This window comes from Cervus elaphus, chromosome 15, assembly GCF_910594005.1.
Source record: "Cervus elaphus chromosome 15, mCerEla1.1, whole genome shotgun sequence".
NCBI classification, from domain to species: domain Eukaryota; kingdom Metazoa; phylum Chordata; class Mammalia; order Artiodactyla; family Cervidae; genus Cervus; species Cervus elaphus.
In genome coordinates this window covers 76,609,919-76,637,265 of record NC_057829.1, presented here as the reverse complement: position 1 = coordinate 76,637,265, position 27,347 = coordinate 76,609,919, and the positions used below count along the sequence as shown (strand labels likewise).

At 41.6% G+C, this 27,347-nt stretch overlaps 1 protein-coding gene across 2 annotated transcripts; it reads right to left on the bottom strand.

The window, feature by feature from the left end:
• Positions 1-622: 622 nt before the first annotated feature.
• Positions 623-25,995, bottom strand: PLEKHS1 (pleckstrin homology domain containing S1). Of its 2 annotated transcripts, none has more exons than XM_043926254.1 (13): positions 25,866-25,995; positions 23,450-23,496; positions 17,794-17,882; positions 17,576-17,682; positions 17,113-17,247; positions 15,087-15,162; positions 13,905-14,018; positions 12,012-12,131; positions 8,932-9,047; positions 8,228-8,434; positions 7,428-7,529; positions 5,937-6,072; positions 623-3,024 (listed from the first exon to the last, which is right to left on the bottom strand). In XM_043926254.1, the coding sequence occupies exons 2-13, from the start codon at positions 23,475-23,477 to the stop codon at positions 2,845-2,847; spliced, it is 1,410 nt and encodes a 469-aa protein (XP_043782189.1). In that variant the 5' UTR covers positions 23,478-23,496; positions 25,866-25,995; the 3' UTR covers positions 623-2,844. The 2 variants fall into 2 exon arrangements, with proteins under 2 accessions (XP_043782189.1, XP_043782190.1); XM_043926255.1 differs by having other exon boundaries at positions 13,905-14,015.
• Positions 25,996-27,347: the final 1,352 nt, after the last annotated feature.

The window sequence follows — 27,347 nt, the reverse complement described above, 5'->3', positions numbered from 1 at the left end:
TCTGGTCACCCCAGAATGGCAGATTCCAGGACCCCATTCCAGAACTACTGCATCAGAATCTTTGGGTTGGGGGACACCTTGAAATCTGCCCTGAGACTTCCTTTGGGGGAACAAAGCCATTCATGTGGGAGAAGCCCCTAGAGCAGAATCTTCATGACAAGTACCCCAGCTGGTTCAGCTTCAGGAGGAATATTTTGGTAGGAAGAGAGGGCTGGGAGCAGGCTCGCCTCCCTCATGGTTCAGGGAAGAGAGAGGACCGGCAGCCAGGAGCCCTGACCCCTCCCGGCACTTCCGGGAGCCATACAGACACTTCAGTGCCTACGTCTTCAGGCTCTTCTTCCCCGCAGTGGGGGGAGGCTGAAGGGCCTGTGAGCTAGGGCTTGTCCATCCATCTCATCTTAGTTTAAATGTCTGGGCAAAAGAAGGACAGAAGAAGGACTTCTGGGCTTCAAAGCAGTGTATCCGCCCCTACTGTTGATTCCCAGACAGTTTTATCTTGATGGTTTTTTAATTCCTTCAGTAAGATGGCTTAATTTCTACTTATGAAGGTTTAATACATAAATATATTTAAATACATATATTATTTATTTACTACACCTGTATTTATTTTTCATTATAAACATGACATATGCTCATAGTAAAAAGGAAAGCAAGCAATACAAACATTACAGAAATGCCTCCCCCCGATGGCCAACTGTGATCATACTTCTCAGAGATGATTCTTATTGACAATTAGATGTATGTTCTTCTAAGAAGAACAACAACAACCAAAAAAAAACCGATTGTCTGAGCAGCAGTGGCAGAACTAATCTTTACTAAGTGCTCACTCCCTGTCAGTCAATGTGTCAGGTGATGTATGCAGACCATCCATTTCAACCTTACAACAATACCCGCAAGGTAAGAATTTCTCTCCCTAATTAGGGTTGGGGAAATGTTACATATACCAACACCAATCATTTTTGTAAAAGTGTGATGATGCTCTACTTACTGTACTGCAACCTGCTCCTTTCATTCTTAAGGCATTGTGAACATCTTTCCTAATCATAAATGTGAAACTTTGAACATCCACAGAACATTCACTTACATGAAGTCATTATAATTAAGCAATTCCCAAAGGATTTCCATTGCGTTGTAACAAACAATGCTACTGTGAGCAACTTTTTAATGGATATCTTTGTGTATTTGTGTGAGCATTTCCATAGGATAAATTTCTAGGAGTGGAAACAGTAGGTCAATATACACATATCAAATGATTATACAGTACACCTTAAACTAGTACAATGATATACGTCCACTACATCTCAATAAAACTGGAAAAAATGTGGAGTCTTAATTCCATAGAGCTTTACAAAAATAGAGAAAGAAATCGTAAATCCAATAGGGCATATGAATAAAAATTTTAATAGTTTTCTATACAATCTAGATGACTGAAAATAAACTGTATTTGAGTGTCTCATCTATGTGCTGGAAGTGTTGGTCACTCAGTTGTACCCGACTCTTTGTGACCTCATGGACAGTAGCCCACCAGGCTCCTCTTCCATGGGATTCTCTAGGCAATAATACTGGACTGGGTTGCCATTCCTTTTTCCAGGGGATCTTCCTGACCCAGGAATCAAACCCGGGTCTCCCGAATTGCGGGTAGAGTCTTTACTGTCTGAGCCACCAGTGCTTTCTATCTATGTGCAGAAGGTCTTTTCGAATATAAATCCCAGTCCAAAGAGAGGATCAGGACATCTGCCAGATCTGCTCTTAGATTCTTGGTTCAGCCACTAAATAGCTATGAAACCAGGAGCCACGAAAAAATACATCAGTAAACATTGGAGGCCTTTATATCTTCCTGTGTAAGACAGCAACCCAGCAAGATCTATTTTCCAAAGGCCTGTTTTGCTCTACCATTCCTTGATTTGATTCATCCTTTTTAGTCCTCTGCATTTGTTTTCTTATTTATGAGAAAAAATACTTCCCGCCTTTCAGGATCAATGAGTTAATGCATCAATTAGTTGTGTGTGTGCAAAGTCGCTTCAGTCGTGTCTGACTCTTTGAGACCCTATAAACGGTACCCCGCTAGGTGCCTCTGTCTACGGGATTCTCCACGCAAGAATACTCGAGCGGGTTGTCATGCCCTCCTCTAGCGAATCTTTCTGACCCAGGGATTGAACCCGAGTCTCTTATGTCTCCTGCATTGGCAGGTGGGTTCTTGACCACTAGCACCACCTAGGAAGCTCATCAATTAGTTTAGACCCTTCAAACTTGCAAGTGCTAAGCAGTTCTGTTAGTACTTGTAGAACATGCAAACTTTGCTGGATATAACCTTCAAACTGTTTTGACTTCTAAAATTCTTCCTGAGTCTTTAAGAAAACAAGACGATCACTGAATCCAAGAGGCCACTGATGTCTCAACATTCTGGACATGATGAGTAGCAGGAGGTGTTTGGGAAGGCCGATATGGTATCACATCTCCCTGGGGAATCTTGGCTTCCCGGAATGAGTATTTCCAACTGTCCATTCCCTAACAAAGAAGAGATTGTGTGGACCATGACCTCTCAGAACACACAGTGTATTTTAGATGAGAAACTTACCCAATCTCTGTCTGTGGTGTTTGGGACAAAGTCTGAGATAATAAGGCCTTACATGTTCACTGGGTTCCATAGACATTATTCCATTTGGACCTCTCAGCATCCCTGATGCAAAAGCCAGAGAGAGGAGGGTTATTTCCATTGTTAAGATGCAGATGGAAAAATTCAGAGAGGTGTGCTGACTGCCTGGTGTCACACAGTGGTGAGGGGCAGAGACGAGCACAGAGTCCAAAGCCTGTCCTGGCTTGGTGGAGGTGGGCCCCAGCACGTTACTCTCCAGATCTTTCCTGCTGACCCTTTTTAATGGCTGGAGTCCTTTTCAGTGTCCTCTCCAGTGAGGAAGTAACCAGTTGAGAAGGTTTAACACCTTGGTCTTGTAAGGAGCATGTACAGGCTGTTGTGTGAAATTTCTCTGAATTTGGGATACGACCGATGGTGAGTTTTACTTTCTAAAACACAAGAGAGAGGAACATTAAATGGCTAAAGATTATCCTTAGGACTGTTGATTCTCAATTTCAGTCTGTCCTCATTCACACCCTGTGAAACTGGTTTTGAAGAAAATCTGGGCAGGAAAAAGCCAGGATGACCTTGTATATTCAGGGGGAAGATGGGTTTTTATTCTCTGGCTTCCAGTGGCCTGAGACTTCAGGGCAGATTCCAGACTACATTGGGGTTTCCTGGGTGGTGCTAGTGGTAAAGAATCTGCCTGCTAATGCAAGAGATGCGGGTTCGATCCCTGGGTCAGGAAGATGCCCTGGAGGAGGAAAATGGCAACCCATTACAGTATTATTGCCTGAAAAATTCCATCCACAAGAGGAACCTGGGGCTACAGTCCATGGGGTCACAAAAAGTCAGACATCACTGAGCAGCTGAGCACACACACACAATCAGAGTACATTAATCCTGCCCAGAAATGCCCATTTGTACCAAGAATTAAAAAGCCTCTTGTAACCAGAGCATCCAAATAAGACCACTAGACAGGACCAGCCTCTGACAAAATTGAGAGGAAACTAAAGCTCTATGTGTTTTTTCTACAATCTAGCATCTCCTCCCCTTCTACACTCACACATTCTCTCCCCTCCCCGACCCCAGCCCCTGCTCACCCCAAATTCCTATTTCCATCAGCTTCCTTTCTCAAGGATGGAATATGCATCTGCTTGGTTCAACTATTCTAAAACATTATCAGTCTTTGACTACCCCCTCTAGGCTTCCCTTGTGGCTCAGAGGGTAAAGAATCTGCCTGCAATGGAGGAGGCCCAGATTTGATCCCTGTTGGGAAGATCCCCAGAGAAGGGAATGGCTACCCACTCCAGTATTCTTGCCTGGAGAATTCCGTGGACAGAGGAGCCTGGAGGGCTACAGTCCATGGGGTTGCAAAGAGTTAGACACTGCTGAGAGACTAACACACACACATACACACTTTTGGTTCCACATGTCCCCTCTTCCAACATTATTTTCCTTCCAGAGACCAGCTATTTGAATTTTAGAAAGGACTGGGTATTCATTTTTAACATAAAGAAATAGATCAGGAATGGTGGGGTGAGCAAGTTGGGGAATTTTTTGACCTTCCAATAATCATGTCAGTGAACACCCCGTATTTCCCAGTAGCACACAGGAGAAAGTGAGGAGGCAGAATGGGCCCAAAACAAACGTTGTCCGCCACTCTTATGCAAGTGAGTGCATAGTGTAGAAGGCAGTCTTGATAAACTGCAGTCAGCGATGCCCAGGTGGAGTTCCTGGATCTGCTCCCAGGCAAAAACCCTTTTCTTGGCTTTGGAGCTGATGCCTGGGTCTCTGGATGAGAGTGTTGTTTGGTAACTTTCAGAAGATTATATTAAACACTTGGCCCCAGTGTAGGTTTTTGGCAGAGGAAATACATCACAGTTACTAGATTGTTGGGCTGGACTCCTGAAAGCTCCCTCTTTTTCCACCACACAAACTCCTATCCTAGGCTTCAAAACCCAAGCCAAGCATCCCTTTCTCTGAGACATCTTTCTGGCCTCCCTCAAATAGATTAACTTCATTTTTTCTCTGTGATCCCATAGCCCTCTGCTCATATTTCAAGGCACACACTGTACCTGCAACTAGCACATACTTGTTTTATCCACTAATCTGCAAGCTCCTTAAACTCAAAGATCATTTTTGTAGCTCTAGGACCTAGCAGAGAATCCAGCATACAATAGATGTTCAGTAAATGGCGAGTGAGCAAATGAATGAAGGAATGAATGAGTCCTTGCTTTAACACTAACTATTTATGTATCGTAGACAACTCACTCATTCTTACTAAGTTTCCCCGTTTCGACAGTAGGGGCAGTACAATTTGTCTAACCAACAAGGTTATTGTGTGATGCAGACGAGATAAGACATATTTAATCATAAACTCTCAGAGCTGGAAGAAATTTGAGAGATCTTCCAATAGAGCAGTTTTTAGAAATTTTAAGCCAAGTCACTATTTCCTCAAGGAAAGGTAACAGGAAATTCAAACATGAAAAAGTAATGATAAATATACCCTACTCTCTCTAGTTTAGGCCCTGAACACTGTCCCTCTCCTCCCCTCTCCTGCTGCCTTTGTCTCCGGTTTCCAAGAAGTACAGTTTGAAAATCAACCGTCTCTCACTTTAGAGAGAAGAAACTCAAATTCACTTGTCAGAGAAGGAAGTGACCTTCCCAAGGTCACGTGGCTCATCAGAAATAAAATAAGACCAGGAAAGGGATAACGATACTGGGACTTACTAATAGACAGAAACATGATGAGCCTTTTAAGGATATATGTACATGTGACCCCATGGACTGTAGTCTGCCAGGCTCTTCTGTCCCATGGTATTTTCCAGACTAGAATACTGGAGAGGGTTGTCATTTCCTACTCCAGGGGATAGTCCCGATCCAGGGATTGAACCTGTGTTTCCTTCATCTCCTGCATCGGCAGGTGGGTTCTTTACCATAGCACCACCTGGGAAGCCCAGTTAGTATTACAATTATCCCTAATTTCACAGAAGAGAAAATTGAAGCACCATTTGGTTGAAGGAGGCGGGATGTAAAGCCTGTCTGACTTCCCTGCAAGCTCTTTTTTTGCCAGGTCATGCTGAGTCTGAGGTCTTGAGCCCAGCTGTTTCAGTCTCCTAGCCCACGGCTCCCTCCAAATACTACTTTATACGAAAGAATTTTAAAAGGGTCCTAAAATAACATTCTTGTTATTTAGATATATAGTATGAAGTGTTGTTTACACTTCTGATTCTCTTATTTACATTCGGCAGCTGAGGACCGAAACATCTCATTTGTCTTCAGAGCACCGTTCAGATGCCAACCAAGGCCTTGATCTTGTTCCTTCTTGCCCTGGCCGGAGCCAATCAGCAACACTCACCTCTCCCTGGATGGACCGGCTGAGAAACAAGGAGACCTCCTCTAGGCTTTGGGGCGTCAGGTCATTCACAGCCAAAAGGTGATCTCCATGAAAAAATAAGCATCCCAGATGCGGGGGCGCATCCCACCTGGCCACACTGCAATGAGGATACAGCATTCAACACAAGTGTGAGACGGTGCCCACTGGGAATGCCGGGCACAGATGGGGACACAGACTGGGCTCCTCACTCTAGTCTATTCTACCACTACTGTTACTAATTTCTTTAGCTGTGTTTCACCATATTGGAAACAATCAAACTCCTTTTTCTATTTGGAATATTTTTTCCTTATCATTACTCTACCAGCCTGAACCTTCCTCCAAAGTCCTACTCCAACATGCTACCTCTACAAAGCCCTCATCACACTTCCTTTAGCTTAATTAATCTCTCCTGCCTCTGGGTTTCTATTGTATTATGTGAGCCCCTCACTTATTGTATATTTAAATAAAATGTTATTTTATATTTACTTGTTTATGTAGCTATCTTTTCCACCAGGCTTTGAGACTCTAGACATATGGTACCACCCTTAAAATACTTTTTATAATCCTATAAACAGAAGATGCTAAGTATTTATTGAAAGTGGGCACACAATGATTACACAATGAATAGCTAATGAGCACGTAAATGAATTAACAGATGAGCAAGCTCAGACACAGAAGTGTATAGTTCCTGTCAAATACTGTGTTGAGCCTGGGATTGTGGTAAGTCTAGAAAAATGGCAAGCTATGGTTCCTGCCCTCTAATAAAATTATTAGACAGTTGATATGTAATGTTTATGTTAACAAGCTTTTTTCTCTTATAAAATCATCTTCCATCAAAATGAGTTACAGAGTCTTAAAAAGAATATACAGTCAAACAAACAGTGGTCATCCTAAGGAAATTCTCTGCCACACAGTCTCCTGCGTCTGAGTTTCCTGACCAGCAGGTATTTAGCTGATGTCTGGACATCTTCTACCCTGGCATGCCATTTTCTTTTAGATCTTAGATTCTTGTTGACTTCAGTAACTTCATTCATTTATAAAATAATCACTGATCATTGATTGGCAATGGTTTCCTTGGACCATACATATCCCTGCCTACTTCAAAACAGCAAAAATTTACTGTTTCCTGGAATTTTGGGTCCTTCTATACCTACCCACCCTCAGCTGACTCTCCTATACAACAATATTCTCAATCAAAGACCCTTTGTGACAACAGCATGGAGGAAGGCATGGCAACCCACTCCAGTATTCTTGTCTGGAGAATCCCATGGACAGAGGAGCCTGGAAGGCAATAGTTCATAGGTTTGCACAGAGTTGGACATGACTGAAGAGACTCAGCACGCATGCACAACAGCGACACAAGTCCAAGTTCTCCAATCAGTTTTGCCACGTACAGTACTTCAAGATATAATTCTTGTTTTCATTCTCATCCAACCCCATTTATAATCAATAACCCTCAAATCTCCTACCTACCATATCCGTCCTGCAGCTTCTTTGAGAACAAGATAATTTTTGATGTCAGGAGGAGAAAGAAACACGTTCAGTTTCTGCACTTGGCTTTCATCCAGGATATTACTGTAAGATAAGATGTTTGCAAAAATCAGGCAGCCATCACAGGCTCTGATCTGTACTTTCTGAGTGGACTTTGGCCTCTGACACCTGAGACGGTATTGTCCATTTAAAGATTATCTAAAACATTTGGAGAAGAACATAGATTTAAGTCCTCATTAATGCTCTCCTTCATCCCTCCTGGAATGGGTTAATGATGGTAGACAATGAAAAAGAAGTAAAAATTGGACTAAATTCATTATGTATCACATCAGATTGCACATTTCTCCACTGAAGGAGACACCAGAAAGAGTTAAAATTGAGAACAATCTCATCAAATGTTCTTGGCGTCATTTAAAACCTAATTGTTCCCCCCTCCTAGTCTATAACCAAACCTGACATGGCTTGCATGCCCGTAATTTTAATAGTAAAATCTGGGTGATGTGCTAACCTGATCAGAAAGATCCAAAATTCCAGGATCTGAAAGACCAGCTAACAGAGAATTTTTTTAAAGTATTTGAAAGTGCCCCCTGCTGCCCAGGGACCACTGTAGTCCTAGCTCTGGTACTTACTGTCCTTGACCACCACTTCAGGGACAAGGCCAAGGTCAGATTCTTGGCCGAGTTGGAGATTTTTAGGAACTACTTGAAAATGTGAATTCTGAGTACAAAAGGAAGTTTGCCTTGCTCTATGGGCCCATAACATTTTAGAAATGAAGACTTTACTTGATTAATATAGACAGTTGCACAACAGTTAGTGAGGCTGACTGCTTTGTGTCAATCGTGGTCTGTGCTTCGGAATTGGCAGGTGGAAGATAAAAGTGAGTTTCCAAGGCTTGTTCTTGCTGATGAAGCTCCCCATTCTGGATCTCTGCCAGGGGCTGAAATTCCTCTTTGCCATCAACAGACTCAAGGGACAGTTCTTTGAGAAGACTAGAGCATAAGAAGTTAACACAAAAGCTTTTTCAGCATGTCTGTCTACAACTTTCCATGGTGTGTGAATCAGATTTAAGTAGCTAACAGCCGTGTAAAAATTAACAGTGTTTTGAAGTATATCCAACCAGCAGAATCCCAACCACAGTCAGAATTAAATCCAATAGAATTTCCTTCTAAAAATGGATATGGAATCAAAATAGCTCTTTACATTGGGACGGTTTGGAGACAGAAGTCAGAGTGTGAGAGATGTAAATGCAAAATAGGAAAGAACTGCCCCACAAGACAGAAAATGCCCCAAGAATGTCACTAAGCGTTTTCTATAGGTAGGGAAACCATTCTCACTTTTTCTTGTTTTGAGATTAATAATATGCTGAACTTGGTCTATGGTAATGCATTTGTGTTATTATATCAATCCTTTAAATGAACTGACAGCAATTGTTCTAGAACAGCGCATTAGCTAAGGGCAAATTTTAGAGTATGGCAGTTTTACTTACCAGGATTTCATTGACATGTAACGATGCTCAGCTGTCTTGGAGACCTGGTCTGGACTACAAAGTCCAATGGGGACAGTGAGTTCCCCAGAATCACTGGCGGCAATAATATTATCCAACTATATAAAAGAGGCAGAGATATAAGGATGCAAGTCTACCAATAAGCCAGGTACCTTGTTGCCCCCTTCTTGATGGCTCTGGTCCCTGAAACCGTAAGTACCTCTACCATTGAACAGCGGTGCTCGTTCTGAGAGAACGATCCAGCAAAGTTTCTGCAGACTCACAGTTTGTTTTCTTCTCTTGGGTTCCCCACACTCCTGATACAAGTGCACTACTGAACTAAATTGCTATTTATTTTTTCGTTTCATCACTAGGCAGTTAATGACATGAACTCTTTTTCTCCCAACCGGTGCTATTATAGAATAATATCACCTGGGTCAAAGACTCTGACACAATGCAGGGCTGGCCTCTCTCTGTAGAGAGCAGGCTACTCTGCTCACAGGCAGACAAACTGCTTCAAGGGGCTGTGAAGGTCCTAGACAATACTGCCCTCTGGGGGCTCCCCACCAAGGTAGTCAGAATTGAGTCATCTGGGGCAATGGTTTCTCAAAATTTCCTAAGGGCTTTCGATGGCCTACCTAAAAAATCATCAACCATTATTGGAACATTTCATTCCAGACAAGCCAGCCCTCCCACTATGCCCCTTACAAACAGTGTGCTTCTAGTGCCCATTTCATGCTGTTTTCTTTGCCTGGAGTGCCCCCTTTCCCCTCTTGTACGTGTGCATGCTAAGTCGCTTCCATTGTGTCTGACTCTTTGAGACCCTATGGACCACAGCCTGCCAGGCTCCTCTGTCCATGGGATTCTCCAGGCAAGAATACTGGAGTGGCTTGCCGTGCCCTCTTCCAGGGGATCCTCCCAATCCAGGAATCAAACCCAAGTCTCTTATATCTCCTGTATTAGCAGGCAGATTCTTTACCACTAGCTCCACCTGGGAAGCCCTCCCTTCTGTCTAATGATGCTGTATTCAGGCCTGGCCTGAGGTCTTTCTGACCACACTAACCACTTCCAACCTTTCTCTTCTCTGAACTTCTATGGCACAGTGTTGCACTTAATTTTTGTAACGGTCTTCTGTTGCTTTTTTTTTAAGATTTTTTTTTGAGGTGGACTATTTTTAAAGTCTTTAGTGAAATTGTTAAAATATGGTTTCTGTTTCATGTTTTGGTTTTCTGGTGCAAAGCACATGGGATCCTAGCTCCCGGACCAGGGATAGAACCCACACTCCCTTCACTGGAAGGCAAAGTCTTAACCACTGGACTGCCAGGGAAGTTACTAGCTTAGTTTTATTTGCCTAACTAGACCTTGCATCTCATAAAGTACCTAGAAAATGCCGGACATTATAGCTTAGTGTTCATATCACCTGACCGATTGGTTCGACCGTCATGAAAAGACTAGTTGCTGTCACTGTGTCCCAGAGAACACAGCTGTGAAAAAATCTGGGGTAAAGCAGGGCCCTGTGGTCACATGCTATGAATTGAGTTTTGCTTGGCTGTTTATAAGGCACCACTGCATACTAAAGGCTCTGAGAATTCTACAGCAAAAGAAGCTTGTGTAAATTACTTTGATTTACTGTTTCTAGAAGTTACTTGACCTCAGAATGCTTCCTTCATATGAACACAAGTCATCATTTTGCAAACACCCCTCCCCCTGGTTTGAGAACTCCTGCCCCACTCCCCCCAGTTCTGTCTTCCTACCTTCTATTTCCATTCTCTTCTCTCCATTGTCCACCTTGAATATAGCTGCTAGGTTAACAGTGAGTGCTCAGTCATGTCCGACTCTTTACGACCCCAGGGACTGTAGCTTCCAGCCCCTCTATCCATGGAATTTTCCAGGCAAGAATACTGGAGTGGGCTGCCATTTCCTACTCTAGGGGACCATCCCAACCCAGGGGTTGAACCTGTGTCTCTTGCATTGGCAGGTGGATTCTTTACCACTGAGCCAGCTGGGAAGCCCAGGGTTAACAGTTCTAGAAGATAATTTGGTTTTGCTCCTTCCTGATTGAGAAGCTGCTACTGCCCCCTATGTTGCCTATAGCATGAAGTCAACTTGGCATTCATAATCCATCATGGTCTGACTGAGTCTTTTTACTGGTTTTTGTGCATTTTCCCCCAATAGGCCACTTGTTAATGTTAGGTTAGAGCTCATCTAAACTATTCATCATACATGTATCAAATACCATTCTGTATCTTGAAGCTTTCCCTGACTCCAGTGGAGACAGAAATTTTTTTTTTCCTATTGCCTCCAGGGCTCTTTTTTTTTTTTTTTTAATTATTGACATTTAGCTGATTTACAATGTTAATTTCTACTGTACAGCAGAGTGATTCAGTTATATATTATATAAATACACTCTTTTTCATATTCTTTACCTTTATGGCTTATCACAGGTTATTGAATACAGTTCCCTGTGCTATATTATAGGACCGTGCTGTTTGCTTCCAGAGTTCTTTGACCACACCTCTGCTGGAGCATCGTCCTGTAAGACTGGTAAGACTGTGAGCTCGGTGGGGGGCGGGGGGTGGGCAGGCATGATATCAGGTCCTTTCTGGCAGCCACCATGCCTAGCATCGGACAGGATTAGCGCACATAAGGCACTCAGTAGGGGTTTCCCAATGATCAGTATACTGATTGGTACATACCACACAGTTTCTCACCCAAGAATATTGTTGTGTCTGTTCATATTTATTGTTTCTATCCAGAATGGAGAAAGACTCCCCAGCTCCATCCCTCAAGTCTAAATTTCGCCTGGCATATAAGGCCAAATGTCATCTCCATGGAACCTTCCCTGGCCTCTGTCTGAAAGTCAGCTCCCCCTGCCTACCACCCCTCAGACCCTCTGAGCATTTTACAAGCAACTCTCTTCAGCATAGAGACTCTTTTGTTGTGTGTCCTGGTTAGCTCCTATCAAAGTGTCAACACTGTGAGCACATCACCTATGTCTGATTCGGAACCTAATCTAAGTGCCTGGTAGGGGCTCAGTAAATATTTGTAGAAGGAATAGATGACTAATGGGTGGGAGAGGTTACCTCTAAAAGAATACTCCGAGGACTAATATAATGGCTCTCTTCTTCTGAATCTTGAGAGATTTCTGATGAGAAGTCATGCGATAGGCGAGCTCCTCTGAGTCCTGGAGGATGTTCTAAACGCTGAATCAAGAGATCAAGACAGAATTAATGCTTTTTCTTTTTCTTTGCAAGAGACAGAATTAAACCACATGTTTTCTGGAAAAGGCATAATAGAGTAATTGGGTTGAGAACATCCAAGGATCTTCCAGGTTTATATCCAGAAGCCCATACAAATTAACCTTGCTTCTTGAGTCTGGGTTACCACTGATAAAAAACTATAAGCCCATCTTTCAGGCTTTTCTCTACTATTGGGTCCTGGAACTCAAAATAAGTGATTCTCTCTGGTGGGTAGAGTTCTAAGTCACTAAGCTCTGCCACAAAATCCTTACTTTCCTCTTTTCCTATTTTTCACCCAGTGCCATCTGAGAAGGTAAGTCAAGACACTGCATCTTTTCCCTTTCTGCTCAATATTCCTCTTCTGTGTTCTGCTTGTATACCTCTATTGTTTCCAATGCAATTTTTTAGCATTGATCTTGTGATAACATGAATTATAGGCTTCAAGGTGATCTAGGTTCTACCAATTATTGCTTCCCTCCCTCATAGATACAGGACATTCTGCAAAGTAGCTGCTTTGCTTGGCAGAAAAATTGTTATAATTCAGTTCTTTCAAGAACAATGCCTTAGAGCAAGAGCTGGGGAGGTGGGTTTGGAAAAAAACTCTGAATGTTCTCTAGAAAGTCCTTGAAAGAAAGTGACTTTATTTTTTAAAGATGTATTTAAGTTGTGTCCATTTTTCTAGCTCCAAGTTCATGCAGCTAGGCCATGCTGAGTTGAGGATGAGGAAGGGTTCCCATTCTACTTTGGAAACAACCACCACAACAGCTCCCAACAATCTAGGTGGTACCCTTAATGGGAACTGATTGGAATACACTGCATGAACAGACAAAATGACCAATAACGTTATCTTTAGGAAGAAGGGTATGGAAGTTGAAAAGCAGGAGGGCAAGAGGCATTTACTGAAAAGAGTTCCTTCTCAGGCTTGATTCCTATCACCTTTACTGCAAATCCCAAGTGAAGTATTTGGCCTGGTGCATTTGATATGCTACAAAAAGCTTTTAAAATAGTTGGAACTCCTAGATGAAACAAGAGGGTAGGCCCTGTTGAGATGTGCCTGGTACCCAGGGGAAAAAAAGAGAATGCCAATGGTTACATCTCTAAGACGCAAAATAGCATCCGTGGCAGAAGGAAAAAACCCCCAGCCTGTTTGTTAATAACATCCATAACTAGGAAGCCTACAAATCTAAGAAAGCTGAGGCAAAATTACAAATCACTTTCATGGGGCAGATGTATTATAATTTTTTCCTCAAGCGGATTTCATTAGAGATGAAGTTGAAGTCACACACACACACACATACACACACAGAAGTAAGACTGATTTGGGTGAATACACAAAATTAATAAGAACTCTGATATTGCTTCAGGAGTATAAATGGTCAAGTGGTGTTTGGGGAATTTTTTTTTTTTTTTTACAGAAGTAATCTTTGCCCTGTGGGTGAAAGGAAAGAGGAGGTTGCCAGCCATACTTTTGTTTAGCTGAAGGATCTACACCCAGTGTGGATACGTACCTGGATGTGTAACAAGGAGCACCCAAAATGAAAGAATAGATTTAGAGGTAGGCAGGGCAAGCAGTGAGGCTTATCATGGTAGGTGAAACAGACTAAATACAGGATAGATCCTAGGACCAAGAATCATTCATGATGGGTTAGGCTTTGAGAAAGATGTCAAATACAATTGACTTCTGAATCAGCTAGCTCCAGGCATGATGTCCTAACAAAGAGAGAGAAGTCTGATTACCATGTCTGGAAGACTGTTTCTTGGCATGGTGGTGCTGACAGCCTCTGACTTGCAGAAAAGTCCAAGGAGAGGGTCTGAAGAGGGCCTTTTATCACCTGATGAGAGTTTCTCCTGCTTATGAAAAAGGAATATTGGAATCAGGGCACAATTGATCCCTGGTCTAGAATGAAGCAACAGCCTGGTCTTGGGGTCTCTGTTACCAATCTTTGACCACTAGCATTTATACTGCTGGTCAGCCTGCTCCCATTAGGATTAAAGCTGATCTTGTCCCTCTCCTGTTCCCAAACACTTGAGGACTTCCAGCCTGGCCTTCAGAGATGCTCTGAGTTTCCCTGTCTTTTCAACCCTGTATCCCTCTATACCCAGCCCCTTCTCTCTAATCATCTGAGACACGCCCTAGCTTTCCCTTTCTCCTTGGCCTCTGCTTTTGTTGTAAGCATAGGACAACCTAGAAACCATGTCAAAATGGTACCTAGAGGCCAGTTTCATTAATAAAGGTCTGTCTTAAGAAAAGTGAAATGAGAAGTGAAAGTCACTCAGTCGTGTCCAACTCTTTGAGACCCCATGGACTGTATAGTCCAGGCCAGAATACTGGAGTGGGTAGCCTTTCCCTTCTCCAGGGGATCTTCCCCACCCAGGGATTGAACCCAGGTCTCCCACATTGCAGGTGGATTCTTTACCAGCTGAGACACAAGGGAAGCCTATCTTAAGAAAGGACGTTAGGTAAATTTAGCAAAGGTTCTTATGAAGCAAGTAAGCAATTTAAAATTGCTAGCATTTACATCAGAGAAACATTCTATTGAAAATACAAGACAGGTGAAATGCATTTCTATAGAAACCACCATGGACTTAGTCATTCCAAAGGTAGCTGTTATGTACTTTGAATAACAATGATGGAAAATACTGTCGTTTCAGCTACTATTAAAAAAATGCCACAGTTAAATTTTACCCCTCCTACTCCAGTAATGAAAATCTGAAGTGTCTGTATTTTAGCTTTCTTGTAAAACACAAAAGAATTTTTTTCTATTGTTAATCATAAAAATTACAAGGATGTACACTTTCTCACTTATTTATTCCTTGTTAATGCCAGTTGCCAAGCGGGGGAAAAAAGCTTGCATTGTTCCCTTGGGAAAGAGGGCTGTGTTCAGGGGCCCTGCGATTTTATTAGTGATATGGAGTCACCTCTGTATTCTGGTGCGCTGCTTTCATATGCCGGCAGAGTGATGACAAGAAGGAGACCCAGTCTTTAATCTTCTCCCTGTTGAAAGAAATAAACGTTCAGCTGGCATGTGGCAACAATGGGGCCTGCACTCCTCCTGAACCAGAGAATGATTCTTTTATGAACACTGGAACAGGCAGTGGGGGTAGGTACCAGGCAAATAAGGACTTTTTCCCCTGAGTAGTTTAAATGCCCATCCCCGGCTCCTCACCACCTCCACACTCACACACTAGAATTAACCTTCATGCCACCTCTGTGAGGAAAGCTCAGAGAAATGGGAAGAAAAGTGGGAGGTAACAGTATAATCACAGGGTTTGGCGCTTTTGGCTTTGACACGTATTTCTTTTGTGTTCGTAAGCGGCTCCTTGATCTGTCAGCGCCATTTTGTGTAGCTCTCCAGGTGTCCCTCCGTTAGGGAATGCGTGTGTTTATGAAGGATGTGTTTGAACGAATGTATATCAATCACACCTCCTTTTCTGTTGACTCTCAGGACAGTTGAAAAGAAAGCTTTTCGCCTTGGGGTTGATCTACAGCAGATCAAGTTTCTTCATACTCTGGCTTGAGCGTTCGCTGCCTCCTCCATACTTCTTCCTCCCCTGACATTAGCCTCTCTGTCAAGCAGATAATCATCTACAAAGGATCCATTAGGCGTCTTTGCCAGCACCAGAAACCCTTCTTAAAAACTGAAGACTCCTTCAGGGATGGGCCCAGCTCCTCACTAATATATGTAGCTTGCACAGACGTTTGTATATTGGGTTCTTGCACATAAAGTGTCTCTGAGGTGATGGTGATTGTTATGGGTTGAACTGTGCCCTCTTAAATTCATGTGCTGAAATCCCAATCCTCAGTACCTCGGAATGTGACCTTATTTGGAAATCAGGTCGGGTTGTCGTAGATGTAGTTAGTGAAGATGAGGTCAGACTGGAGTAGGGCGTACTAATCTGAGATGACTAGTGTTCTTATAAAAAGGAGAAATTTGGACACAGAGATGTGCACATAGGGAGAGCACCATAGGGAGAGCTGGAGGTCTGCTGCTGCAGGCCAAGAAACTACCAGAAGTTAGCAATGAGGCCTGGAACAGATCTTCTCTAGAACCTCTAGAACTGTCATGGCCCATAACACCTCAATTTCAGGCTCCTAGCCTCTAGAACAGTGAGATAACAAATTTCTTTTGTTCTAAGCCACCCAGTTTATGGCACATTGTTATGGCAGCCCTAGGAAATGAATACTGTGATGTGTCAAGGGGCATAATAAAGACTAAAGCCATAATAAAGAATGCCAAGGGGCTTTACTGGTAAAGAGTCTGCCTCCCAATACAGGAGACAGGTTTGATTCCTTGTCTGGGAAAATCCCACATGCCACGAAGCAACCAAGCCCGTTGCCAGAACTATGAGTCTGTGCTCTAGAGCCCAGGACTGCAGCTACTGAAGCCCACGCACCCTAGAGCCCGTGCCCCTCAACAAGAGAAGCCACTGCAACGAGACGCCTGTAGACCGAAACTAGAGAAAAGCCCGTGCAGCAGCGAAGACCCAGCATAGCTTAAACAAACTACAAAAGAAAAGAAAAAAAAAAAAAGACTGCCAAGATGGTATATAAGGTTGTAGTCATGGGTTTCTTTCTTTTTTTTTGACTTTTTATTTTGTATTCCCAGGTGGCACTAGCGGTAAAGAACATGCCTGCCAATGCAGGAGATATAAGAGACGTGGATTCAATCCCTGGGTCGGGAAGATCCCCTGAAGGAGGGCATGGTAGCCCACTCCAGTATTCTTACCTGGAGAATCCCATGGACAGAGGAGCCTGGCAGGCTACAGTCCATATGGTCGCACAGTGTCAGACACGACTTAAGCAACTTAGTATGCATGCATGCATAGCTGATTATAAGGTTGTGGCTGTTGGTTTCTATTCAAGGCATATTTATTGTTTTAAAATATTTTTGTTTGTTTTTTTATTCTGCATACAGGAGACACTCCATGTTATCTTACTACTTACCTGTCATACCCAATGAGGAAGTATTCCCTGTTAGTGGTCTTGATGGACATCACTTCATCAGGGTGACATTTAAACATCTTCTGTACAGACTGCATTTTTTCATGGCTCCTGATGCCAACTTCTACACTGGAATTTCTATTAGATATAATGTATTAGACAGATGCAAATACAAAATTAGGAAGAAAACTGACTAATATTTTTCAATTGTTAAGATCCCAACTGAATAAAACTTTAGATCTGTTTGATCAATGCTTTGAAAATTGTCCAATAGTTTAAGAAAATAAGTTTAGATCTAGTTTATCACTGATTAAAAATACTTTGTTCAGCCTAAAACTTAACTAAAAAATTCATATTTCAGTTAGAGTCTTGGTTCCACAAATTAACGTTTGTTAATTCTTTTTCTAATTTGCATGCAACATGTTAGTATTTGTTGTTATCAACATTTTCTTGATTGGATACGCACCGGTCAATTTCAATAGAACCTCGATGATGATGGTCTTTGTAATACGAAAGACTAAAGTCCTTTTCCCCACTCTTTGACAGAATGAAAAACCGCTTTTTCCAAGAGGTCTGAAAAATGAAAACACTTTGCATCTCAGTTAGATCTCAGAGGAAGAGAAAGGATTTAAAAAATGCTCATGAGGCTGGTGGGAGGCCTGTTAAATCTTTATGAATACTTACCGCAGAGAAGAAAAGCTGAGGAGGTGGTGATTTAATAAAGTAATCTTGTTTGCAGACTTCATTTTCATAATAGAATGTAAATTGTTTGCCTAGTAAAAGAAAGTGAACAGGACTCAGTCTGTTCTCTATAAGTTTCTGAGAAGAACTGATTCAATTGAAAAACACTTTACCTCTGGAAAGGTCTTCAAATTATTCAGTTATGGAAAAGAACATCTATTATAGGCCAAGAGAACAAAAAACTCAGGACCACGTGTGCGATTCTTATTCATCCACTGTTAGGACCTTCATTCAGATGACATTTAGAAGCTCTTTAATTCAGCTCACACCTGTCTGGCTCCCCATCTCTGGAGGAGGCTATTGGCTCTCTAGATGTGAACGAAGATTTGTCTCCATTTCTGTTGAAGCACCAGCCACAGCCTGATAATTCTGCCTTGCCCTTTGACTTACCAAACAAAAGCAAAATGAACTGCTATGGAAAATAAGGTGGCAAAGTCGTTAAATAAGAGATTTCCAAATTGTTAATTACTTCTCTGTAAGATTGAAATGTAGAGGCAGTTTTGATTTTTCCTATATTTTTTGAGAATGTCTGCAAGAAGTATGAACTACTTTCATTATTTAGAAAAAAATTAATGTTGCTAAAATAGTATTTATTTTGAAAAGAAGATTTTGACTTTGCTTTTACATCCAGGCTAAAATTCTAGTTCGTCCATGGGTTTGGTAAAAGATAACCTTTACTAAAGAATCTGTTTGTGCTTGTGCTCAGTCATGTTCAATTCTTCGTGACCCCATGGACTGTAGCCCACCAGGCTCCTCTGTCCATGAGATATTCCAGGCAAGAATACTGGAGTGGGTTGCCATTTCCTACTTCACGGGGTCTTCCCAACCCAGGTATCAAGCCCACGCCAAATCTGACCAAATTTACACTTTGGACAAAGATGTAGTGATAGGATTTACTCTCCTGTTTAAAATAAACAAAGTATATAAAATGGTGGTTTTCAAGACACTGGTCATAGGCAATAAAAGTCAATGGACCTTTAAGAGAGAGGAAACAAACTAGTGAGCCCCACAATTTCCTTGATGGAATTTCCAGCCCACGGCACAGAAAAGGGGAACTGGGGTGGGACCAGGTGGACCCCTGAGCTGGGGGAACAAAGATGAGAGTTCGGGGAGATCAAGGCAGCTAGAGCTCACAAAACAGAGGAAAGAGCTGCATGAGAGAGAATCTCAGAGACATTAATAAGGTCCCCTTCAAGTATTCAAGAATATTTATCAGTATATGTGTGTGGGAAAATTTCTCAAGGCCAGATAAAGAACCACTAGAAAAAATTAGAGGGAAAGTGCCCAGTGTTCTGGTGGTCCAGAGAAAGTACTTGTTCCCTCCAGCCAAACTAGCAAAACCGATCACTTATGGAGTTCTGGGAAGAGTACTCAGGAAAGTCTTGCCCCAGTAGTGAGGACTGCTCCAGATCTAGCAAATCAGAAAAGCAAGTCTTAAAAGGATTGAATTGTTTGCAAGAAACTTAACTGCATCCCAGAAAAAAAAGCTCAAGGTTTATTTTTTGTTTGTTCAGTTGCTCAGTCGTGTCTAATTCTTTGTGACCCCATGGACTTCAGCACACCAAGCATCTCTGTCCTTCACCATCTCCTGGAGCTTGCTCAAACTCATGTCCATTGAGTTGGTGATGCCATTCAACCATCTCATCCTCTGTTGTCCCCTTCTCCTCCTGACTTCAATCTTTTCAGCAGCAGTGTCTTTTCTAATGAGTCGGCTCTTCACATCAGGTGGCCAAAGTATTGGAGCTTCAGCTTCAGCATCAGTCCTTGCAATGAATATTTAGGACTGATTTCCTTTAGGATTGACTGGTTTGATCTCCTTGCAGTCTGAGGGACTCTCAAGAGTCTTCTCCAGCACCACAGTTCAAAAGCATCAAGTCTTCAGCACTCAGCTTTTTTTATGCTCCAACTCTCACATCTATACATGTCTACTGGAAAAACCATAGCTTTGAGTAGAAGGACCTTTGCTGGCAAAGTCATGTCTCTGCTTTTTCATATGCTGTCTAGGTTTGCCATAGCTTTCCTTCCAAGGAGCAAGTGTCTTTTAATTTCATGGCTGCGGTCTCCATCTGCAGTGATTTCGAAGTCCATGAAAATAAAGTCTCTCACTGTTTCCATTGTTTCCCCATCTACTTGCCATGAAGTGATGAGACCAGATGCCATGATCTTGGTTTTATGAATTTTGAGTTTTAAGCCAGCTTTTTCACTCTCCTCTTGTACTTTCATCAAGAGGCTCTTTAGTTCCTCATTGCTTTCTGCCATAAGGGTAGTGTCATCTGCACATCTGAGGTAATTGATATTTCTCCCAGCAATCTTGATTCCAGCTTGTGCTTCATCCAGCCTGGCATTTCACAAGATGTACTCTGCATAGAAATTAAATAAACAGGGTGACAACATACAGCCTTGACATACTCCTTTCCCAATTTTGAACCAGTCCATTGTTCCATGTCCAGTTCTAACTTTTGCTTCTTGACCAGGACACAAGTTTCTTAGGAGGCAGATAAGGTGGTCTGGTATCCCCATCTCTTTCAGAATTTTCCAGTTTGTTGTGATCCACACAGTCAAAGGCTTTAATGTAGTTAATAAAGCAGAAGTAGATGTTTTCTGAAACTCCCTTTTTTTTCTATGATCCAACAGATGCTGGCAATTTGATCTCTGGTTCCTCTGCCTTTTGTAAAACCAGCTTGAACATCTGGAAGTTCACGGTTCACATACTGTTGAAGCCTTGCTTGGATAATTTTGAACATTACTTTGCTAGTATGTGAAATGGGTGCAACTGTGTGGTAGTTTGAACATTCTTTGGCATTGCCTTTCTTTGGGATTGGAATGAAAACTGACCTTTTCCAGTCCTGTGGCCACTGCTGAGTTTTCCAAATTTGCTGGCACACTGAGTGCAGCACTTTCACAGCATCATCTTTTAGGATTTGAAATAGCTCAGCTGGAATTCCTTCATCTCCTCTAGCTTTGTTTGTAGTGAGGCCCACTTGATTTCGCATTCCAGGATGTCTGGCTCTAGCTAAGAGATCGCATCATCACAGTTATCTGGGTCATTAAGATTTTTTTTTTTCATAGGAATACAAAAATATCCAGTACCCAACAAGGTAAAATTTGTAAGATCTGGCAACCAATCAAAAGTTACCAGCTGTGCAAAGAGGCAGGAAAGCATTATCCATAATGTGGATAATCATCAATCCATCAAACCAGGCCTAGAACTGACACAGATGTGAGAATTAGTAGAGGAGTTCATTAAAACCAGCATTATTAATTGCATTTTGCACATTCAAGAAATTAGATATACAGAAGATATAGAAAAGATCCAAAGTGAGCTAGAGATGAAAACTACAATGTCTCAGAAAAACAGAAATACCAGATGGAATTAACGGGACTACCAAAACAAACACAGAGTGAAAAGCAAAAAAACCAAAAATCCAAACATTAAAAAAAGCACCAGTGCATTGTGGGACAGTTTCAAGTGACCTGACTCAATGGACATAATTTGAGCAAATTTCGGGAGAGCGTGGAGGACTGAGAAGCCTGGTGTGCTGCAGTCCATGAGGCTGAAAAGAATCAGACTCAACAACTGCATAACAACAGCAATTTAAAGTAACTGGAGTCCCTGAAGTTGGGGAGAGAGACAGAAAAAATATTCGAAAAAATAATGCTGAGAATTTTACAAATTTAAAGAAAACTGTCTCAGAAATCTAAGCAGCTCAGGAACTCCAAACACAAAATATATGAAGAAAACTGATAAGGAATATCATATCAAATTGCTCAAAATCAGTGATAAAGAAAAATCTTAAAAACCATCAGAGGAGAAGAAAAGACATTAATGCATAGAGAAGAAAAAATACAGATGACATTAGATTTCTCATCAGAAACAATGCAAGCAAACAACAATAATAACAAAAACCAGTGGAACAAGATGCTAAAACTATTGAAAGAAAAATAGGTCATTTTAGAATTTTATAGGCAGCAAACATATCTTTCAGAAATGAAGGCAGTTTCAAGACATATTCAGACATACAGAAGTTGAAAGAATTAGGAGATCTGCTTTATAAGATACGCTAAAGGAAATCCTTCAGGTGAAAAAATGACACGAGATGGAAATCTGAATTTATACAAGTGAATGATGAATGCTGAAGTGGTAATGGCAAGGACAAATATGTGGAATATTTTTCTTACTATTTACAACATAAAAATTCAATTGACTGTCTAGACAAAAAACTTCATATATGTAACAACATAGGTGAATCTCAAAAGAATTAAGTTGAGTGAAAGAAACCAAAGAATTAATTCAGTAAGATTCCATTTGTGTAAAGCTCTAGTAAGTACAAATGAACTTAGAATGAGAGAAAGCAGAAGTGTGGGGAGTAGGATTGGTTCCTGGAGGGAAGAATTATAAACAGGCACAAGAAGATTATTGGGAGTGATGCACGTGCTTACTCTTTTGCTGTGGTGATCATTTCCAAGGCACATACACACAAATCATTTTAAATATGTGCAGTTGATTTTATGTCAATTATATCAAAATAAAGCTATTTTTCTCAAAATATGAGCAATCCCAAAAGCATATTTGATGATACCTTTTCTGAGCTTGAAATTCTTTAAGGGTTGCCAGGGTTCTACAAGGTCAATTCCTGGCACCAATCTATTCTCCCCCGTCCTATTTTATAGCCATATTCTCCTTGAACACAACCTGCCTCTAACATACTCATTGCTTTTGGTCACACCATCCCTTTCTGCTGAGATGTGCTTTCTTTCCCAATCTCTTCTGAAACTCAATTGGATCGTTTCGGGTCCAGTTCAAATGCCTTCTCCATAAAACCTCTCTGGATTGCCACAACTATGTGTGTGGCTTTTTTTTTTTCTTTTTCTTCAAACTTTACAGCATTTTGCTCTTACCTGTCATAACCTGATCCTGATTGTATGTGCTTATCTTAACTTCTTAGTATAGCTACTCAGATGTGTTTATCTTAATTTCCGAATGAAATTACAAGCTCATTGAGAGCAAAGACTCTTACTAATTAGGTTGTACATCCTTCTGCAATAGGAAGTACCGTAACTTACTAATAATAGGTGCTTTGAATAATTATTTATTAATATTTATTTTTGAATTGAATTGAATAGTTTGATTTCTAAGTTACTTCATCCTAAATGTGACTCTTCTGGTGAGTCATTTACATGGTGAGGCATATGAGCATGAAGCAAGAACATCTGAATGATGCCCCTTAATCTATCCCCATAATAAACTTTGGTAACAATTTAGGTGTTTCTGTCCAAGTGAGAGTTTCCTACAAAATTAAGGAAATATTTTCCAGTCTTCCCAGGGCTATAGTGTGCTGTTAGTATCAATACCATCTCCATGAAACATCTGATCCATAAAAGTTGGAAAATGCCAAAGTTCTAGATAAGTAAGCTCTTACAAAATAATTAACCTAATCTAACAGTCTCTGCTACATTCTCCACATCAACAATCATTACCCTGGAATGCTACCCATTATCCTTACTAAAACCATATTATGTATCCTGGCTATTTTTATGGGAATTGATCATCACTTCCAATAAAAAGGTTTTTCCTTCTTAGAGTATGCCCCTTGGGTACCTGAACTCTTCTGAGGTTTGCGCTCCATTATGGCTGTCTGTTCTCACCTGCCAAAAAAAAGGACTAAGTGTTAGTCCCCAAATGACAGTATGCTTCACTGATAGCCACTCAATCACCAAGAGCCAGAATGGCGCTCTCGATTGTTGGTGAGACGGGTTATCAGCCCCGCTTTCCGTCCTGCCCTTGAGGCTGATAGCAGTCATGGTAATGAGGACCATCCCAGCAGCCTGTGCTCACCAAGTACCAGTTCTGTGGAAGTGTTGCTGGGTGACTGAAGGAGCATCTTCCCTGGACTTTCTCCGTTTCTGCCTCTTAAGTGGCTCTGACAAGAGAGCCTCTGGAGACAGAAACACCAAACGAGGGAGACAAGAACGGGGCAGAGGGCAGGATGCTATGGACCAAATGCAGCGGATAAAGCATTCCTGGCCACAAGGAAGCCCACGACAAGCTCTTCTCTGTGCCAGGAACTCATTTTCTCTAGGGAGAAACCTGAGAGCAAGGACCAGGGCACACCCCTGTCCTTAAACTGCCTCTGCCACCCGAGAGGCCTGCCCAACCCTCGGAGCTCAGGCTGATATGCTCAGACTGACTCCAGAGGTCAAGTCCTTTCCTGCACAGATCTGCTGGCAATCCTGTGACTGATATGAGGCCCTGAACATAGAGGGGTCCCACAGGATGAAAGCCCAAGGGGCAGGTGTGATCTTTAAATCAGGAATCAAATTTTTACCTTGAGTTCATAGGACTCACATAGGAGGAAGTGCCAAACAGGGCAGTGCCAAGGTCATCCCAGTAAATGGGAGGAGGCAAAGGGTCCTTTCCTGTCCAGTTGGCGTGAGCTCATTCCTCCTCTCCTGAGCGCTCTCTTTCTCCAGCATAAACTCTCATTCCTCCCAGGGTATAAATGGTATAAGTGACTCACAGAAATTCTTGAGAGATACATGTTCATATCACACACACAATTATTCATCAGATAACTCACGGGTGAAGGACGGAAGTATTGGAAAAGCATTTTGTCCCTCCCATCTCTCTATGCTGCTTGCTGCGTGCATGTGTTCTCAGTCATGTCTGACTCTTTTGCGACCCCACGGACTGTAACCAATCAGGCTCCTCTGTCTATGGAATTTTCCAGGCAAGAATATTGGAGTGGGGTGCCATTTCCTCCTCCAGGGGATCTTCCTGACCCAGGGATCAGACCCACGTCTCTTGTGTATCCTCCATTGGCAGACTCATTCTTTACCAGCTGAACAACCGGGGAATCCTATATACTATATAGTATATACTATACTCTCTATATACACATACACACATAGTATACTATATGTATGTATATTATATGTGTGTACATACGTACATGTTAACCTCTCTACACCCCTGTTTCTTCATCTATAAAACAGAAGTGATAATATCACCACCCTCATAGGATTTATCAGTATTACTTGAGATAATCTGGCAAAGAGTATTCAGTAATTTATAGGTGCTTTACAAGTGCTGCTTGTTAGGTCATGTCCAGGTCAGAGAGTCTATGATTGCTTCTTAATGACTGGCATGTACTAAGTGATTAATACATTCTAAGCACTTCTAAGCAAAACCTGTAAAATAGATTTTATATGTTTATATATATCAGTGGATTTCATATATATGTATACATATCTGGATTTCATATAACATATATCGCATATTATATATATGCAATTTAATTTCTGTTATATCAAATTCAAATTATTTTAATGAAATCCAGTATATGTATACATATATATGAAATCTATGATTACATGCACATGAAAACATGAAATCTATTATATAAACTCTGCTTATATAAGCAAAACTTTAATATTAATATTATCTATCACATATATGAAACTCTGCTTATATAATATAAGCAAGACTTTAATATTATCTATCACATATATGAAATCTAATGAGATTCAACATAACATAACAATAAGATACAACAATACTATAAAGTTTTCATTATTCTTACAGTGATACGATATCCATTTTACAGACTAGGAAACTGTTACTGGAGAGATTAAGTAGTTTGCTTTTGATCACGTAACTAAGAAAAAGCAGAGTCAGAATCCTAACTTGAGAGCTGGTGTCTGAACTACTTTGCCCTTCCTTTTATCTGAGAAAAAAAGAATTAAATCTGTTCATAGTTCAGCTTTTATTTCTTGTCATTGCCCCCAAACAAAAAATCTTTTCAGATTTAGCTCTTTGATCTTATTCAGGAGACTCAACCCAGTCTTGTTGCCTAACCTGTTCATTATAATTAAATCTGATGAGTGTGATCCCAAGAGGTCTTATTTCCCTCTGATGGTACAGCCCAAGAAGGTTATGAAGAAAGAGTCACGACAGCCCAGATTGGCACAGCCTTGAGAACCCAGACTCATCACTTATCACGTCAAGCAGTACTTACTGGAAGCCAGGTGGTCGCTAGTGTGTTTCTCAGCAGAGTGCACTGTTCCTGTGTCTCTTGAACTCACCCCTGCTCACTCTGAGCTCTGAGGATTAAGTACAAGCTTGTTTGAAATGTGAGCCAATGGGAAATTCCCAAACTTCTACCTTCGGGCAGATTTTACTCTTGCCCCAAGCTGAAGGAAGCTGGTGACCCGAGGGAAGTCCTGGGCTTTCATTCTTCTTGTGGTTTGGCACAGAACTGCCCTTGGCATTCCAGGTGTCTAACAACAAAACGAAAGCAAACATATAAAAAGTTTCTGCCAGACTTTGGACCACGATCACAATGGCTGTTATTGAAAACAGTGCCAGCCCAGTCTTGACCTCCTGTGGTGACCGCCGGTGAAACAATTCCTTTGCTACCCACCCATCCAAACCCTCCCAGGGTCCTCCTGGGGAAGTTAGGAAGGGTTCTCTTATGTCAGATGAAGAAACAAAAGCCTGGCTTCTCCAGCACACTTGCACATGCCAAGGGTCTTCCTGAAGATTTGCTTATATATCCATAATGGAGTGGTCATCAACAGCGTGGCACTGGGCAAGCTGTCTTGAACATCCTGCACAGCCACCAACAACTCTGAAAAACAATGGAGATGCAGAAATAGAGAAGAGGCTTGTGGACACCATGGGGGAAGGAGAGAGTGGGACAAATTGAGAGAGTAAATGGAAACACATACGTTACCATATGTAAAATAGACAGCAAAAGGATTTGCTGTGTGAAGCAGGGAGCTCAACCCAGTGCTCTGTGACAATCTAGAGGGGTAGGATGGGGTGGGAGATGGGAGTGGGGTTCAGGAGGGAGCAGACCTATACATACCTGTGGCTGATTCGTGTTGGTGTGTGGCAGAGGCCAACACAATATTGTAGAGCAACTGTTCCCCGATAATTGTATTTTGTTCTATACTTCTCCATATTGTACAATTGTAATCTTCGATAATTATCAGTTACTCCAAAAAAAAAAAAAAAAAGCAGGCTACCGTGACTGGTCAGTCTCAGTTATATCTGGTCACCAAAGGGCCCTAGATATATTTTCATTTCTATTAAATTGTTTTTAGGGGAAAGAGGAAGTGGCAAATGATTAACTTCTGATATCACCTTCAGAAGTAGAAGTACATAATTTTAATTTTTGTCTTCACTAGTGTAGCTGGATTTGAACCAGCTCTACCAGATAGTCACTGAATGATTTTGGCCAGTTACTCAAGTTCTCTGAGTCTGCTTCCTCATTTGAAAAATGGGGTGGATAATAATAACCTCACAGGAGCTTTTAAAAATGAAGATTTCACCATAAAAACCCTATAGCACAGTACTTGATCCATTCAACAATGGATTATTGTTGACATTCAATGCATTCAATTCAATGCATTCAACAATGGTTATTTCTCTGCTTTCCCTTTTGGTACCTTATGGAGGGTGCAGGTAATACTTCATTTAGCAAACAGATGAATTT

Excerpts from the sequence above, each read along its gene's own strand:
- PLEKHS1 (XM_043926254.1), bottom strand. The coding sequence starts at position 23,477 with ATGGAGCGCAAACCTCAGAAGAGTTCAG. Across the intron at positions 9,048-12,011 it reads CTCGGAGTATTCTTTTAGAG|TTGGATAATATTATTGCCGC; the intron begins GTAACCTCTCCC and ends TCTTTTATATAG. Across the intron at positions 8,435-8,931 it reads TACATGTCAATGAAATCCTG|TCTTCTCAAAGAACTGTCCC; the intron begins GTAAGTAAAACT and ends CTTATGCTCTAG.